This window comes from Gadus chalcogrammus, chromosome 2 (assembly GCF_026213295.1).
Source record: "Gadus chalcogrammus isolate NIFS_2021 chromosome 2, NIFS_Gcha_1.0, whole genome shotgun sequence".
NCBI lineage: Eukaryota > Metazoa > Chordata > Actinopteri > Gadiformes > Gadidae > Gadus > Gadus chalcogrammus.
In genome coordinates, this window is record NC_079413.1 from 21,770,392 (window position 1) to 21,785,531 (window position 15,140).

The window sequence follows — 15,140 nt, forward strand, 5'->3', positions numbered from 1 at the left end:
TATAAATATATATATTATAAATACATTTTAAGTTTTATACAAAAATAAATTCAGCAATCTTAGATATTTAGTAGGCCGTTAGATCTAACCAATCTGGCAACCAAAGTACTCGCGGGACCCTTGAAATGTAATGACAACAATACTATATAAAACATTTTATTGCAACATTGAAGTTTTTATCAAATTAATTAACATTTTCCGAATCACATTGAATATTAGAATGATTATTAAAGCCTAAATTATTTAGCCTATTATATACCATGTTAAGTTATAAATGTGTTTTATAACATAACATGGTTATGTTATAAAACGTTTATTGGCATGGTATGTCAGTGGTCGCGGTGGCACATGCCACAGGCCAATAAACGATCTCGGCGCTACTGTTTTCTTCTTCTTTCTTCATCACCAGAGCAGTGGTTCCTGGGGCCCGGGACCCCACTTGGTCCCTTCATCTGCATATGGGGTTCCAGGACACAAAAAAAAAATACCAAGTTGCCAAGTTGGTGCAGAGGATAAAATACCTTTAAGGTCCTCTGGGACCTTAAGTGGCATAGTTGTGGCATAGCGTTCACTGTGTACATCCGACGAATCAGAATGTGGTTTATTGTGGTTTATAAGTTAGTTTAACACGTGTAAGGAATCTTCTTGCTGTCCTGTCAGTGTGTGAGTCACAATCTTCCACAGAGCACATAGCGGCCCTCGTAATAAAACCTCTTGGTCTTATCTACAGTCATGGTTTGGTTCAGAGTAGCTGCACATAATGATTTAGAGTGACCCAAAAGACGTGTCTCTGTGTGACGACGGGCGGTTAATCCACTGTTGGAGGTCTTCATGATGACAGAGACAGCTGGTCAGGCCACCATTTCCTCCCGCTGAAAGACGGCTCTGTTGCTATCTGTGTTTCTTTTAAACATTGTTTTTAGATTGAGAGATAGAACAGACCGATAGATGGACCGACGGACAGACGAACGACGGGGGGAGAGAGAGCGAGAGAGAGAGAGATAGAAGGGGATGGATGGATACAGGTATATAGATAGAGAGAGAGAGAGAGAGAGAGAGAGAGAGAGAGAGAGAGAGAGAGAGAGAGAGAGAGAGAGAGAGAGAGAGAGAGAGAGAGAGAGAGAGAGTGAGAGATATAGAGAGAGAGAGAGAGAGAGAGAGAGAGAGAGAGAAGGGGATGGATGGATACAGGTATATAGATAGATAAATAGATAGATAGATAGACAGATAGATAGACAGATAGAAAGATAGTGTGAGAGAGAGAGAGAGAGAGAGAGAGAGAGAGAGAGAGAGAGAGAGAGAGAGAGAGAGAGAGAGAGAGAAAAAGGAGAGAGAGAGAGAGAGGTTGATGGATAGTTAATAAATCGATGCATCTAATAACATAGTAAGAAGTAAGTAGTAAGCTGAAAGTGATCGCGCTGGGAGTCATGCATACATAAACACATACAGAAGGTGACATATGTATATATCCTTTTTCCCAAAATATTTAAATGACCCCCCCTTTTTCAGAGATTCAGAGGGGACTGTTTTGCCAACAAGTTCATCAATCTAAATAAACCAATAGATCATCTGGTTCTAATGCAATGGAATTGGCTTTGATTCTGTTATTTATTCAGCTGATGGAATATGATGAATAATTGTGGAATACTACCTTTAGGTATTGTCAATTATTCATTCCAATTACAATAATATAGATTAATCCCCTTAACAGAAGAAAAAAGGCCAGTAAGTGGTCCAAAAGACAAACACAACAATGAGAATTAATTTATTCATTTATTTTCAGTAAGGAAAAAACACCATCAACACATCCTTTCACCTTCATCAGAACTATTTAGAATCACTGCTTTGGCTGCAGTGGAAATAGTTACATTCTGAGTAAACCTTGACTCTACGTTACTTTCATTAAAGCTTCTAACCACGGCCCAGTACAGATAGCCAAACCCTTGACTTCCTGTCATCCTTCTCAGACTTCCTGTCGGTTCGATTGAGGGCTAGCACGGAACTAGCAGTGATTGAGCATCACTGAGGATGCTAGCACATCACTGATGAGCTAGCATCAGTGCTAGCACTTCTTGCGATGGCGGCTTTTGTATTTGAGGCGTGTCTTCAGGGCCAACAGGTCGATGTAGAGCGTCTGGTTGAGGACGGCCGACGCACAGAGTAGCCCCCCGTGGAGAGCCCCCGCCATGCCGTTACAGAACACGTCTTGACCTGCACGCACGCACACACACACACACACACACAGACACACACACACACACAGACACACACACACACACACAGACACACACACACACACACACACACACACACACACACACACACACACACACACACACACACACACACACAGACAGACAGAGATGCACACATACGCGCAAACGCTTACGCACACGCACACACACACACACACACACACACACACACACACACACACACACACACACACACACACACACACACACACACACACACACACACATACACAGAGCAACTCTGTAAATTCATGTTTAAATCTTCACTTGCAAGATAAAAAGAAAACAATGCCTGCAAACCCCGGACTATTTCATTGGTTCAGAGGCGTTTCGCCGCAGTGCTCTGCCCCCACAGGAGGGCCCCCCCCTCACCTGTCAGGTAGAGCCCCTCCACCGGGGTCTGGGGCCGTGTCCTAGCAACCGTCTCCGGGCTGAAGCGCTGCAGGTCGTGCTCCGCGCCGTACATCTCCCCCCGCATGGCGCCCAGGTAGTGCACGTTGGTCAGAGGCGTGGCCGCGTCAATCATCACCACCTGCACGCACGCACGCGCGCACACACACACGCACACACACACACACACAGACACACACACACACACACACACACGCACACACACACACACACACACACACACACACACACACACACACAGACACACACACACACACACACACACACAGCATGGATGATTTAGTAATGGCTTCACACACACACACACACACACACACACACACACACACACACACACACACACACACACACACACACACACACACACCTTGTCCTTGAGCTGGGGGAAGACGGTGAGCGCCCAGCCCAGCAGCTCCTGGGCCATGCCGTTCTTCAGGTCCAGGTAGTCCTGCCCCCTCTTGCCCAGCCGGGTCCCCTCCCACTCCTCGAACCACTCGTAGCGCGCCATGGTCAGCAGGGTCATGCACGACTTGCCTGGCCCACCACACACACACACACACACACACACACACACACACACACACACACACACACACACACACACACACACACACACACACACACACACACACACACACACACACACACACACACACACACACACGGATAGGGAGAGACATGAGCCTCATTGAATTCCTAAGCAGACACTTGCATTGCGCGACACAACAGCTAGGGGTCAGTGTGGAGCACATGGGGGACATCTTCCCTAAGGGGGAGGGCGGTGTGACTTGGGATGGTAGAGATTGAACCCAGGGCCATGAATGTCATTGACAATCAATTATCATGTGCTCTGATCCCCCCCGACCCTGAGGACAGATAAATATTTGCATGACATTTCAATTTGCAGTTTAACGTGTGCCCTGGAGCAAAACGGTCTGAAATGGGTCGCATCTAAAGGGACACAAGCCTCAATAGAGACTAGGAGTCATGTTCTCTGAATCAGTTACACATTATGACGTGTAGCCTTATTATACATAGAACACGCTACAATAAAATACCCTTTATACAATAAAATGCATCTTTCTCAAAGCCACAGCTCCTATTTTCTGATGGTAAACTTCATTGTTAAAGGCATTGATCTGTATGTGTGTGTGTGTGTGTGTGTGTGTGTGTGTGTGTGTGTGTGTGTGTGTGTGTGTGTGTGTGTGTGTGTGTGTGTGTGTGTGTGTGTGTGTGTGTGTGTGTGTGTGTGTGTATGTGTGTGTGTGTGTGTGTGTGTGTGTGTGTACCTGGTTGCTTCACATTGCTGGTAGGATCTTTGGATGAAGGGCTCGTAATGAACATCATTGGAATGTTGCCCAACACCTCGTCTTTGCTGAGGGACGAATAACGATCCATTCTACACACAAACACACACACACACACACACACACACACACACACACACACACACACACACACACACACACACACACACACACACACACAGACACACACACACACACACACACACACACACACACACACACACACACACACACACACACACACACACACACACACATTATTACACGGCCGTTGGGGCTGCTTATGAGTCAAGAGATAGACCGGCAGGAAGGTTTCAAGTTCAATCGCCGGCTCGTCCTCCTCCCATCGGTGTGTGAATGTGTGTATTCATGAATGGGTGAATGTCAGGCGATATTGTAAACGCGTTTTGAGTGGCCACCGGTTAGCAAAGCGCTGTATAAATGCAGACCATCATAGTCATTAGCTATGAAGCAAACTCCTTCAATTAAAAAATAGGCACAGTTTTTAGGTCTAAGTTTAACACTGGGTTTTGCTACTTTTCCATTATCTTCTATTCGAGCGTAGGCTGTGATGTCTGCCGGTCTTGTGCTTGCATTTTCAAATCGCTTTCGCTCTGCTCCCTCTCCTCTTCCACACATGACCGCGGCAGGCCCTCCAGCGGCTACGAACCGGCTCACTGAACGCTGTGCGACTACAACCGAGCTCTATCTGTTTGTCATGCACAGAGTTGATCTGGAATCAGTGGGAGATAGAGCCCACCACACAGCACACTTTCTAAGACCCCTCTCCCCTTGTAAATGCTAAATGGACTGCATTTATAAAAGCAGTCATCTAACCAGTGGCCACTCAAAGTGCTTTGCAGTATTGCCTAAAATTCACCCGTTCACGCACACATTCACACACCAACGACGATGTGTCAACCACGCAGGGCGACAGCCAGCAGGTCGGGAGCAGTTAGGGTGAGGCGTCTTGCTCGGGGAGACCTCGAGAGCTGGAGATCGAACTAGCAACCTTCCGGTTACCATGCCAACCCGCACTACCTCGTGAGCCACATTTCCCCCCCTGGTTATTTGAAAGTGGTTTTTATTAGCCCCCTTCTTCTCTTACCCCTTCCCTTTGTGCTGTCTCAAAGAGATTACAGCAAGATACATGGAAAGTGTATTTGTTTTAAACAAGTTACAGATTGAGTGACCCAAAACATTTCCTGAGGGTCTGTGAGGGGTTGGAGAAGGACGAAGGGACTCACAGGGTGTCCAGGTCGTTGTCCTTATACATCCAGAAGTTGGTGGAGACGAGGCCCAGCTCCTCCTTGGTTCCGTCCAGGCCCACGAACACCAGGAAGGAGCCCATCCCGTGGCGCATGCGTGTCACGATGGCCTCGATGTCTGAGGGACCACACGGCCATATGCATGAAGCCTCCAGAACACAAGTCTCCATGATTGTATGGCTATCATTCTGTACGCACAGAATTGTCTACTTATTACTAGTAGTCTTAAATATCCCTCTCAGATTATACAGGTGTATTTCATCAGGATGTCTTGCAAACCATTCAAAGACATTCAAATGTCTTTGAATGTCACCTTAAATTGTAATAGTAATAGTCGTTTTTCCTGCATGAAAGTTTATTACTTAAAATTGAGCAATGTAACTTTTGTACCACAATAGCGGCCTGAAAAGCCTCTGGTTTGTTCTAGGCCTGTGTGTAGACTACAGTTGTGGTATCCAAGACACTGTGTGCAGGGGCCGGTGTTTATCTCATAGCAGGCTAGCCCGAGAATACACCATCATCAACATGTTATTGGGAGTCATTACCGGGTTTGTCCTGGATCTGCTTGGGCAGGAACTTCTGGAAGGTGTTGAAGATGCCGGCATTAGAGATGACCACGGGGGCGTGCACCTCAATCTCCTCTCCTCCCTTCAGCACAGTAACACCTGGCCCAACGCACACGCACACACACACGCACACGCACACACACACACAAACACACACACACACGCAGTGTTGATGATCCAATTTGTGAATCGTATAAGAGCCACTTATCTTATCTCAACCTTATCTACCCCAACAGATACTTTTAAACGATATCCTGCTTACCAATATGGAGCAATGCGTATTAATAGATGCGTCTAATGAATTGAGCACAACGGCGCTGAAACGAGTGCTCCAAACGAGCTGAGTGGATGTCAGTACCAGAGCCGGCCACTAGGGGCCGTTTCCCAAGCCGACCACCGTATGCTCACCATATGCCCGGCCCCGCTGGTCGAGGAGGACGCGCTGGACGGATGCTCGGACCAACACGGCGCCACCCGACCGTTGGATGAGCGGGATCATGTGGAAGGCGAACTCACTGGCGCCCCCTACTGGGTAGTAGGCGCCGCGCTTGTAGTGGTGCAGCAGGAGAGCGTTGATGAGGAAGCTGGACTCCTTCGGGGGGACCCCTGCGGTTGGGGAGGACCAGCAAGGGGGTCAAAGGCCTGGATGGGTGAATGGCGATGTGCTGTGTGTGTGTGTGTGTGTGTGTGTGTGTGTGTGTGTGTGTGTGTGTGTGTGTGTGTGTGTGTGTGTGTGTGTGTGTGTGTGTGTGTGTGTGTGTGTGTGTGTGTGTGGGTGTGTGAGTTGGTGTGTTGTGTTGGTGTGTGAGTTGGTGTGTTGTGTTGGTGTGTGAGTTGGTGTGTTGTGTTTGATATGGTATGGTATGGTTGTGTTGTGTTGTGTTGTGTGTGTGTGTGTGTGCGTGCGTAGGTGTGTGTGGGTGTGTGTGTGTGTGTGTTGTTGTCTCGTGTTTGGTGTTTGGTGTGTTTGTGCTATGTTTGATGTGTTGTGTTTTTGAGTTGTGTGGTGTGTGTGTGTGGGTCTGTGTTGTGTTGGGTTTGGTGTGTTGTGTTTGGTGTGGCACATTTGATGTTGTCTATGTGTGTGTGTGTGTGTCACGTGTGTGTCTTGTGTGTGATGTGGGGTGTTGTGTGTTGTTTGGTGTGTTGCGTTGTGTGCGGTGTGCGGTGTGTGTGCAGCATGTGTGCCCGTGCGTGCGCACCGTAGAACAGGTAGGCGGACAGCGCCTGCAGGTCCTTGTTGTGCGTGAGGCGGGACATCATCTCAGAGTGGCCGGTGGTCGCCAGGCGGAACACGGAGGACAACCTGTACAGCAGGCCGGTGCGCACCAGGAAGCTGACCAGCCAATAGGGAACCATCTTCAGCATGGCGATGAGCGGCGTGCGCTTCGAGGCCAGCTGCAATCAAACAGACGCACACACACACACACACACACGTGCGAAAGACCTGATTAACTGCAGCACCTAACGTGATGGGTGTGTATGTATGTTTTATTGCTGTTTTGTGGTTTTTGTATGTCTCTAAGATGAGGCCAAATGGGAATATACGGCCCATGCTTATCGGGAAATTGAAGGGTAAAGGAAATATAAATGACAAGAACTATAGGTTAAATACATGCTATTGATACTTAACCAGTTACATGCCTTTCTCCCAGAGGTCTGATCGGGCTGATCATGGCTGTATAGTCCTGGCAGCGGCCATGATTAAGGACATGACTATGAGATACACCCGTGTTACAACTCTGAGATAACGGCAGCTGAATTGAATAGGTATTTGTTGGGGATATTAAGGTGTGTCAAGACGAATAGACTGATTTGAATACGATGTCTGCATGCTTCGTCCTTGTCCTAGCTACCTTCATGAGCCTCATGAACTCATCGATCGCCTTCTCCTCGCCAGGGAACTGCCTCTTCAAGCAGTCCTTCATCTGTGTCTTCCCTGAATGGATGTGGTATTCTCTGTTGGGACACAAGTGGAGGAGCGTTGATGTTAAAGTGACCACCAGTGACTTTAGCCACACCACACAAATAGTTAGATTTTGTTAGTTAGAACCTACGTAGAAGTGGGTACCGTCTTCCTAACTGTATACACGTAAACCTACCCGTCTCTCTCACTGTCTCATGATGCCACACAAGCTTAACCACGGATATGGATAACTAATTATACATTTGGCAAATACTCTTTTTACAACTGAAGACATCAGCTGAATCCCAGAGGAAAAAAACGTTTTCAACCCAAAAAAACGATTTACCGGCAATAAAAGGCAATAACATGAATGTCATGGTCTGACTGTTTCCTGGTCTTGTTTTGGTGTGTTTTCTGTTTAACATGAAATCCCAACCCCCCCCATCCTCTGCCCTCTATCCCTCTCCCCACCCTGGACCCCTCACCTCCGCTGGTGGGGCTCGCCCAGCATCACGGTGTCGAAGTGCTCCTCCAGCCGGGAGAAGTGCAGCTGGCCCTCGGTGAGCTGGTCCAGAGCCACGCGCAGCAGGCTGTTCTCATGGAGCTGGCCCAGGTAGTGGATCCCTGCACACACAGGCAACAAACACACAGGGGCTGGATGGAGGCAGGCTGGGTGGGGGGGTGGGGGGGTGGGCCGGGGGTGGGTGGTCGGTTGGATGCATGGATGGATAAGAGATGGGTGCATTATGATGGATGGATGACGGTTTTATGATGGATAACAAACCATTGGTGATGGATGAGCGCATTATGATGGATGAATGGGTGCAGGGCTGATGATGGATGTATGACTTATGGATGGATGGATGATGTAAGGACCGGTCAACAGGTCGCTAGACACTGCTGGTCTTCAGAAACTGTGTGGAACGGATCCCATAAACCTAAACTCTTTGTCGGTCGCCCTGATGCTGTGGTGGGAATTCCCGGGCCCACGTCAATCCTAACTGTCTAAACCTGACCCAACTGAGTAGAATAAAGAGTCCTCCGAACTTAAAACAACAATAAACAAACAATAAAACATAACATGATCAACATACAATGATCCAATGGATGAGAAATCAACCCGCGCCCCTCAAAGAGGTTCGCAAGTTGTACTCGGACGCATTGTCTAATGCGAGGACTTCTTATACCGGGGCACAAGTCTCAGAGTTGCTGAGATCTTCTCTGCTCCACACATGATGTGTGATGGAAAAATCAATCATGTTGTTTCCCCTTCATCGTGTAAGCTCTGTCTCCCATTCCTCGCACTGTCTAGCCACTCTAGCGTTATCTAACTTTAACCTTTGTGCCAGGGGGTATGCCGGGCACGAGGGGGCAGAGATCCCCTTATGCATTCTTCTCCTTGATGAGAAACAAGGAAACTCTGTCCTTTAAGCAAACATTATTTGATTTGATCATTGACAATTATAACGTGGGGTCTCACAGTGGTGACCTCTCCGTTGGATGCTGTGACCCTTGACCCCCCAAATGATGTCGGCGAAAAAGCAGAATCAACAACTGGCCGTTACAGAAACAGAACGTGAAAATACAACTTTCCCTTTACCATACACACACTGCCCCCCCCCCCCCCCCTCTCTGTCCCGATAACGAGGCGATCCCGGGGCACTTGCCTACGTCGAACTCGAAGCCCTTGTTGTGGAAGGTGTGTGTGCAGCCCCCGGCCTGGTCGTGCTGCTCCAGGATCAGCACCCTCTTCCCCGCCTTGGCCAGCAGGACGGCGGCGGAGAGCCCCCCCACCCCGCTGCCGATCACCACCGCGTCCAGAGCGGGGGGCACGCGGTCCGCCCGGAAGCCTGGGGGAAGCACGGGGTACGTTCATATCATGTGTATGCACAGGCGCACACACACACACACACACACACGCGCGCGCGCTCGCCGCACGCACACGCATGCACGCACACACACACACATGCACACATTCACACACACACAAACATGCGCATGCACACACACTGTCACGCATGCACGCACACACCCACACGCATACAAGCACGGACACACACATATCTGCACGCACACACACACACACACATGCACGCACACACACACACACGCAAACACACACACACACACACACACACACACACACACACACACACACACACACACACACACACACACACACACACACACACACACACACACACACACAACTCAGCAAATAGATGGGGGCACTCACAAACGATCAGAAAGACAAACAGGCGAACATGAAGAAGCCCATAACAGAAGACAACACAAACCTTTCTTTAGCCTCTCGTCCCTCTGCTTGGTGTCGGTGATCAGGGCTGCGGGCGGTCTCACGCAGTCCTCATCGAACACCTTGTGGCGTCGCCCGGCGGTCAGGTAATACACCACGGCCGCCGCCAGCAACGCGGAGCCAACAGCCCCAAGAACCCACCAAGTGCCCCACCACATGATGCCCCGGTCGCGGTTAGACCCCCAGGGGTGACAAGAGCGACCGTACCGCCCTAGCCTTCCTCACACGGAGTAGCCAAACACAGGATAGCGTCTGGGGATGCAGGTTAACAGGGATGCAGGTTAAGTGAGTAAACAGGTAACGACGTTATCGCAGAAGAGAAGTGGAGCGGTCAGGACGTGTGTCCAAGCTGAGGGTCCACCGGGAGGGTATTGTAGGCCTGACCGAAGCAACACATCCTAAAACTCATGGTGCTCCACAAATACTAGGTTCATGTTCCCCGGAACACGCAAGCAATTTAGTTTAGTCTCATCCACAGAGGTGTCTATGATGCTCCCAAGTCTCCCAAGCACTTCGTCTGCTGCAGATGAGAGGCAAGTGAGCAGCCTCAGAGGTGGTGGGTTGCTTATAAAAAGCCTATTTGCAGTTGACTTCCATCCAAAAACTCCCAAAGGAGTCGCAAACAAATGATGGTATTCATTAGCTCTCCATTGAGGCGATACAGCCAGCTGATTGGATTCTAAAGTTCAGAGGTCAAGATATTCCACCAACTGGTTAATGGATTCTCCACCCATGTGGCATGAGACTAGCAGAGAAGAGAGGCTACTGTCTATTAGGGTGTGAGATCCTAGAACCAATTGGTCTCCCCGGCCGGCACACACACTACCTAGAAAAACGTACTGCCAATACTACTGCACATTGAAGAAGCGTTTAAAGCGTCTTACTGTCGTTTTAGTTCCCGCGACGCGGCTGCATTCGAAGATGGTCTCTGTCTGACGTTAGTGGGATACCCAGGGCCAGGGACGACCGCAGCTTGTGGCCGTGGATTTGAAACAGCAAGTGGCAGATTAAGTATGATCACACTCGCAACCAAACTGGTCTGGCGGAGAAGTCACTGTTGTGGATTATACGCACTTTGCCCATGTGGGCTATTCCCTCTTCTGATTTGGGGTTGTGCACTCTGACACACATTCTGCCAGACGGCTTCTGGCCCTGGAAGAAGAAGGAGATAAGAGCCTGGAGATAAACAGCCCCCCCCTCTCCTCTCTGGATCAGCCCCATGGCACACAAGCCCCCACACCACCCAACCTCACTCTCTCCTCTCCCCTATGGTAGGGAGCGAGCCAGCGATGTATTAAAGGAGCTCATTCTGCTGGTAGAAGAGGGAGAGATTGTTGTGTGTACACTCTGGTGGCCATTGCTAGGGCCCCTTGCTTTTGATCCAAATTCACAAGATCCGAGAGACTCAAACAAAATGTAAATGCAAAGTGGGCGAGAGACGATTGCTGATGGCAGCTTTAAGTCGTCCACCTTGGTATGGAATGGTCCGAAGACCTCCTTGTTCCAGAGTTTACATCGCAAGCATAATCCACTGAGCTTCTCAACCCGAATATATACAATTGTTTTATTGCATGATTTTTTATATGAGTTTTATTGCAATTAGGGAGTTTTACAGAAATACAAATGGCAGTGCCAGATGGGCCCATAATAATCTTGCTTTGATTATATGACACTTAATAAATATACCTGTCAGACCATACAAGTGTATTTGAAAGAGATATTTTACTAAACCAAGGTCAAATGTCTTTGAATATCATCTTAAATTGTAAACAAGTAGTTTTTCCTGATATGCATGGCAGTTAACTACTAAACATTTATCCATATAACTTTTGTACCACAATAGCTGCCTGAAAAACCTCTGGTTTGTTCTAGGTTTGTGTGTAGACTACAGCATTCCATACAAAAGAAAACAAGTACAAATGCTCATAGATTTGGCACCAAGGACAAAGATACATTTCCCACAATATCTTCAACAGGGTTTGCTTAATTTCAGTAAAATACAGAGCAAGACTATAAAGTATCCAACATGGAAATATTGTGACCAGATTAGGTCGACATGCTATCTACAAACCCATTTTCTCTTGCTAAACATGAAAAACATTTGTTATGACACCGGTTTCTACTAAAATATCAATCATATAAAATAAATGACATGTTCATTAAAAATGGTGCAGTATCTAAAGCAGAAAAACCCATCCTTATAAAATAGAATGTGGTAACAAAATATAACTTTCAGCGAAAAGGGAAGAGTTCAGGTTGACCCCCTCATGATGTGTGTGTTTTTATCTGTGCCAGTGTGTGTTTGTGTGTGTGTGTGTGTGTGTGTGTGTGTGTGTGTGTGTGTGTGTGTGTGTGTGTGTGTGTGTGTGTGTGTGTGTGTGTGTGTGTGTCTATGTGTGTGTGTGTGTGTGTGTTTGTCAGAAAATGCGTCAAGAAAATCCTGGGATCTGCTGAACAAAAAAATCTGTAATTTTGGCACCGAAGTCAAACGTAATCCCTGAATCCTCCACTTTTAGAGCATTAAACCAGAATAAGCTCTAAATTACATTTCTTCAAATGATGCCCTGGCCTCCAAGATCCTCATAAGAGGCCTTTCGTTTGCTAAACATATATTAAAAAATAAAGAATATCTTCCTGGCACCAATTTACAGTGCAACACTGGTTGAGGTTAAAGTCAATGCGTTCTCTTGTGGACAATCGTGGTGTGTAATTGCATTAAGTGGACGTCATCACCAAAGGGAAATACCAAACGGTCATGTGAAATCCATCTCACACAAGGTTTGCTCATAAGCAGTAGCCTTATCCAAAGCGACTTCATAATAAGTGCCATCCACCCTAAAGAGACATCCAAGAAATTGCATGAATCATGCAAGTACATAAAATGAATCATATGCATATGGCAGTGGAAACACAGAATATAAATGTAATAGATAGGTTTCCCTACCCGAAATGACTCAGAGATACATCCAATGAAAGTACATTTGGCACATGAGTGTTTCAAGTCACGACATGAGTTTCACAGCATGACGCATGAGTTGACGCGTAGCCCTGTTAGCTTAGCTTCTGATCACGTTTACAGACAGCAAGCGTGGGAGCTGCTGATGCCACTCACTGGTTTTGGCACAGACAGAATGTGAATACAAATACACACGCGCAGACACACACACACACTCACACACACAGATGCACACACACACATACACTGGGTCGGGATAATGACATTCTGCGCTTTCCCTCGTGGTTTACGACAGCTTCGTTCCCTCTCTCGTCTCCCTAGACTTCCCTCACCATCCCAACTTATCAACCAACAATAAATTACAACCACATCAATTTGAACCTTGATCAATTGACATGTGAACTTGTTCCAGACTGGACTATTATGTGTATTTTAGTCAGATATGATCCATAGCCACTTGCCACATGGTAGAACTCATCTTCTATATCAAGTGTTCTCTTAGTCGTCACCCATTCTCTCTCTTCTGTCTGGTAATGACCTCTGCCTACCCCTGCTTCTCCGCCTTACTGTACTCCGCTAAATCTGCGGTAGAAGCGGATCTTCAGCGGTGGAAATTACAGGTTCCAGGACAAGGACCCCCCTTACCCCCCCCCCCCCACACACACACACACACAGCGGCTTGTGAAGCATGTGAGCCTTTTGAATGAGCTCATCATGAGGCCCACTCAGGCCACGCTGATCACTGCGAGGCCGCGGTGGAGCCAAGAGCGATGCCACGGTTTTTAAAGGCGTGAACACGTGATGAGCTTTGAGCCACGCGCGCTGCATGCTAGCTGGGGCGTTGCCGAAGATGTAGCGACAAGGAACTTTATGTTATAGCGAAAACTGGGAGGGAAATTCGGGGGACACTGGCAGTTAGTTGTTTTCTCCATGTTTGGAGGATTGTAATATTGTGGTAGATTCTGTTGGGTTGGGGTATGTTTCTGGTTTAGAATGTCACAAAAAGGTTTTATGTGATTGGGCGCTGTTCAAGAGGTCAGCGTTGACTGGGGAGGGGGTGAGGGGACAAAGTTGTAATTGTTTGAACTCTGAGTTCAGTTGCCTGGGGCATTGTTCCCCCCCACACACACACACACACCCCACACACCCCTGGCTGGGGGCTAGAACACCCAGGTGACGGGCACCCACTGGGGGTTCTTGGAGACGGTGTCCAGCGCGGCCTTCAGCGTGCGGTACGTCTCGTCCAGGTTGTCGTTGACCAGCGTCAGGTCCCAGTAGTGGCCGAACGCCGCCTCCAGCCGCGCGCTCTCGTCACACGTCCGCTGCAGCTCTGCGTCCTGATTGGTCGGTCCAGGGTGGTCGCATGGGGGGGTTTCAAGGATATCAGATTTTTTTTAATCTTAAAGTTGAAATGTGTAGTGTTTAGTGCCACCTAGTGTTAAAGTTGCAGATTGCAACCAGCTAAATACACCCAACCCTCATCTCTCCCTCTCCCATGATGTAGGAGGTGCTACGGTGGCCTGTTCAGGCCAGCATTGAAGTAGCCAATTGTCAAGTGAGAAGGTTCCTTGATAGATTTATAATTTGTATTTTTTTAAATGTCTGTAAAACTATAGTTCAGAGCTAACAAGTGCGATTTCGATAAAAAATATTAAAACGTGTCCTCTCAAGAGCTGTTTGTCACTTCTTGACTACTGTAAAAAAAAAATGGCGAAGCAACATGGTGGCCAACATGGGTGGCTCCCCAAAGATTCTTATTTTCATTGGATTATAAACCAACATGTGTACTTGTGTGTGTGTGTTTGAGCGCGTCATACCGTCAGTGTCTCCGTGACAACCCCAGCGTCCACAGCAGAGTGGTTCAAGGCCTTGAGGACCTGGAACTCTGGAGCCTTGAGAAACACCACGTAGGGCAGGAACTCAGAGGTACGCAGAACCTTCAGAGACTGGGACACACACACACACACACACACACACACACACACACACACACACACACAGACACACACACACACACACACACACACACACACACACACACACACACACAGACACGCACACACACACACAGACACACACACAGACACACACACAGACACACTATAAAATGACACAGCTTGCTGACCACATAGCAATAGCCCACGAGAGGGAGTGCCA

General features: G+C 48.0%; 2 protein-coding genes across 2 annotated transcripts in view; both read right to left on the reverse strand.

Annotated features, from left to right (window-relative positions):
• Positions 1–1,786: 1,786 nt before the first annotated feature.
• On the reverse strand, positions 1,787–11,162 carry LOC130403288 (all-trans-retinol 13,14-reductase-like). The gene is made up of 13 exons (XM_056607579.1): positions 10,912–11,162; positions 10,011–10,279; positions 9,381–9,563; positions 8,199–8,337; positions 7,664–7,766; positions 7,010–7,205; positions 6,216–6,413; positions 5,787–5,906; positions 5,221–5,359; positions 3,956–4,065; positions 3,034–3,200; positions 2,628–2,787; positions 1,787–2,211 (listed from the first exon to the last, which is right to left on the reverse strand). Exons 2-13 carry the CDS (start codon positions 10,183–10,185, stop codon positions 2,063–2,065), a joined length of 1,839 nt encoding a protein of 612 aa, XP_056463554.1. The 5' UTR covers positions 10,186–10,279; positions 10,912–11,162; the 3' UTR covers positions 1,787–2,062.
• A 2,594-nt stretch (positions 11,163–13,756) lies between these two features.
• Positions 13,757–15,140, reverse strand: part of LOC130399501 (MAGUK p55 subfamily member 2-like) — a 13,854-nt gene continuing 12,470 nt past the window's right edge. Inside the window, exons 14-15 of the mRNA XM_056604990.1 lie at positions 14,801–14,929; positions 13,757–14,320 (exon numbers count right to left, since the gene is read on the reverse strand). Of these exons, the coding sequence (XP_056460965.1) occupies positions 14,144–14,320; positions 14,801–14,929 (306 nt within the window). The 3' untranslated portion in view covers positions 13,757–14,143. The remainder of the gene's footprint in view (positions 14,321–14,800; positions 14,930–15,140) is intronic.